Consider the following 2500-nt stretch of genomic DNA (forward strand, 5'->3'; position numbering starts at 1 on the left):
CATTGACCTAACCTTACACAAACATGACCCTTCATGCAAATGCAAAATCAAAATGGAAATCCGGATCACAAGTGGTTAAGAAGCATACATTGTGGAGTGTATATAACATGACGTGTGTTGCATATGTCATATAATCATTGTTAGGTGAGCGGTGTATGAGAGTAACATGAGCAGTGTTTTGTGTGTATAAGAGGAAGACCCTACCTGTCCCGTCTTTCCTGCTTACTTTCAGCTAATTATTAAAAATAACAGCTCAGTATTCTATCTTTACAAATATATCCAACTTTTGTAATAACTCGTAAGTTATCTAAGTTTGTGCTTGTATTAAACCAATATTGTTGTGTGTGATGTTTTTTAAAGTGCATGTTTGGCAGTGCCGTCGACGTAAAGTGCATGTTTGGCAGTGCCGTCGACGTAAAGTGCATGTTTGGCAGTGCCGTCGACGTAAAGTGCATGTTTGGCAGTGCCGTCGACGTAAAGTGCATGTTTGGCAGTGCCGTCGACGTAAAGTGCATGTTTGGCAGTGCCGTCGACGTAAAATGGCTGAAGTTATTTTAATGGTTAATTAACCTTTCTTAGGGTGCCTTGATGCTGCTGAGGGGCTCTAGATGTACACTCACCATTGATCACTGCCACTCCCCAGGCACTCTGACCCTTATTATTCTGGCATTCCCCTCACTATAATATAAATAATAATGAAATTAATAAAGTATGACTGTTAAGGTAGGATGAGCCTTGAACTTGTGTTCCAGTAAGCTGTTTTTTGCACTTGCAGTTGGAAAGTTAATGCATAATTGAACAGCATGTACCATCAAGGCTTTTTTTACGTGCTTCTCAATTTTGGATGTACCTCTTCAGTTGTATTTACAAAAAAACTCGCTAAATAATGGAGCTTTATGGTTGCTGCGGGTAAGTGTGATGTTATTTTTTTTATTAAATTGTACATGTTATGATTGTTACGGGTGAGTGTGATGTTAGGTTACTAAGGTGGTGTTGTGTTTGTGGTGACAGGCTCAACAGAGGCTGGAGGAGAGCAGTCATAAACTGGACCTCATCCGCCTGTCCCTAGAGCGACTACGGTCTGACCTGCCGCACGGCTCCCTCATGGCCGGCGAGGTAAGTAAACCATACATTTTACTTGTTTGCTTCTGGTTTTAACAGTTGGTTAGTTAACCTGAAGGAAATATTGCAGGTGTTTGTGTTATTTTAGCCTTGTATGTGTCTGACAATTTCTGATATCACTCGCGTGTCATTTAGCATATACTAGTTTGATGTAGCATGATGCTATAGGCAGTCAGCAGATGGAATGCAATTCAGCGTCATGTTAAGGTGACACCATTGTTATGATGATGTAGAAGTGTAAGTGTACTGTTGATAGTGTTAGTATGATGTAGAGGTGTAAGTGTACTGTTGATAGTGTTAGTATGATGTAGAGGTGTAAGTGTACTGTTGATAGTGTTAGTATGATGTAGAGGTGTAAGTGTACTGTTGATAGTGTTAGTATGATATAGAGGTGTAAGTGTACTGTTGATAGTGTTAGTATGATGTAGAGGTGTAAGTGTACTGTTGATAGTGTTAGTATGATGTAGAGGTGTAAGTGTACTGTTGATAGTGTTAGTATGATGTAGAGGTGTAAGTGTACTGTTGATAGTGTTAGTATGATGTAGAGGTGTAAGTGTACTGTTGATAGTGTTAGTATGATGTAGAGGTGTAAGTGTACTGTTGATAGTGTTAGTATGATGTAGAAGTGTAAGTGTACTGTTGATAGTGTTAGCATGATGTAGAAGTGTAAGTGTACTGTTGATAGTGTTAGCATGATGTAGAAGTGTAAGTGTACTGTTGATAGTGTTAGTATGATGTAGAAGTGTAAGTGTACTGTTGATAGTGTTAGTATGATGTAGAGGTGTAAGTGTACTGTTGGTCATGTCATTCATTATGTTTTAGTAGTGGTACTTGCTTCTAGTGACACTTTAACATGATACTGTCTTGCTAATGTGAAATAGTCTCTATATAGCGCTTAGTATATTTAGCTAGTTAAACTACCATTTAACATGATATACTGTCACTTAGCATTCAGTTTTAATTAACATTTAAACATTGTTGTATAATTTAAGAGTTAATTACAATTATGTTACAAGTTAAATTGGTCACTTAATATTGTAATAACTTAAGAGTGACTTAGCATGGAATTATATCACTTGTTTCTGCCACTAAGATCTATTAACTCAAACTTGTACTGGTATGAGAGTTAGAATGACATGTGATGTAGGTCTGCAAATGGATGAGAGGCATTAAACATGACACAAGAATGAAGAAAGACTGCAGTAGGCCTACTGGCTCATGCTAGGTTGCTAGCATGCATGTCTATGTGAATGCTAGCATGTCACTGCTCATGTCACCGTCCAACTTTATTTGGAGTGCTACATAAATACCGACAAGGTGAAGAATTAGACATATGTGCGACATCTGGGTATCTTTATTTGTAGACGTTTCGCCATCC

General features: G+C 38.1%; 1 protein-coding gene across 16 annotated transcripts in view; it reads left to right on the plus strand.

The window, feature by feature from the left end:
* Pkn (serine/threonine-protein kinase N) overlaps positions 1 to 2500 on the plus strand; it is a 792491-nt gene that overhangs the window by 493104 nt on the left and 296887 nt on the right. For 15 of the 16 annotated variants that reach the window (XR_011394512.1, XR_011394511.1, XM_070103966.1 and 12 more), the window contains one exon: positions 1012 to 1116. The exons of the other annotated variant lie outside the window; for it this stretch is intronic. Coding sequence is in view for 13 of the 15 variants with exons in the window: in XM_070103966.1 (XP_069960067.1) it covers positions 1012 to 1116 (105 nt within the window). In the remaining 2 variants the exon portion in view is untranslated. The remainder of the gene's footprint in view (positions 1 to 1011; positions 1117 to 2500) is intronic. 16 annotated transcript variants of the gene reach the window in all.

Source organism: Cherax quadricarinatus, chromosome 88 (assembly GCF_038502225.1).
Source record: "Cherax quadricarinatus isolate ZL_2023a chromosome 88, ASM3850222v1, whole genome shotgun sequence".
Lineage (NCBI taxonomy): Eukaryota > Metazoa > Arthropoda > Malacostraca > Decapoda > Parastacidae > Cherax > Cherax quadricarinatus.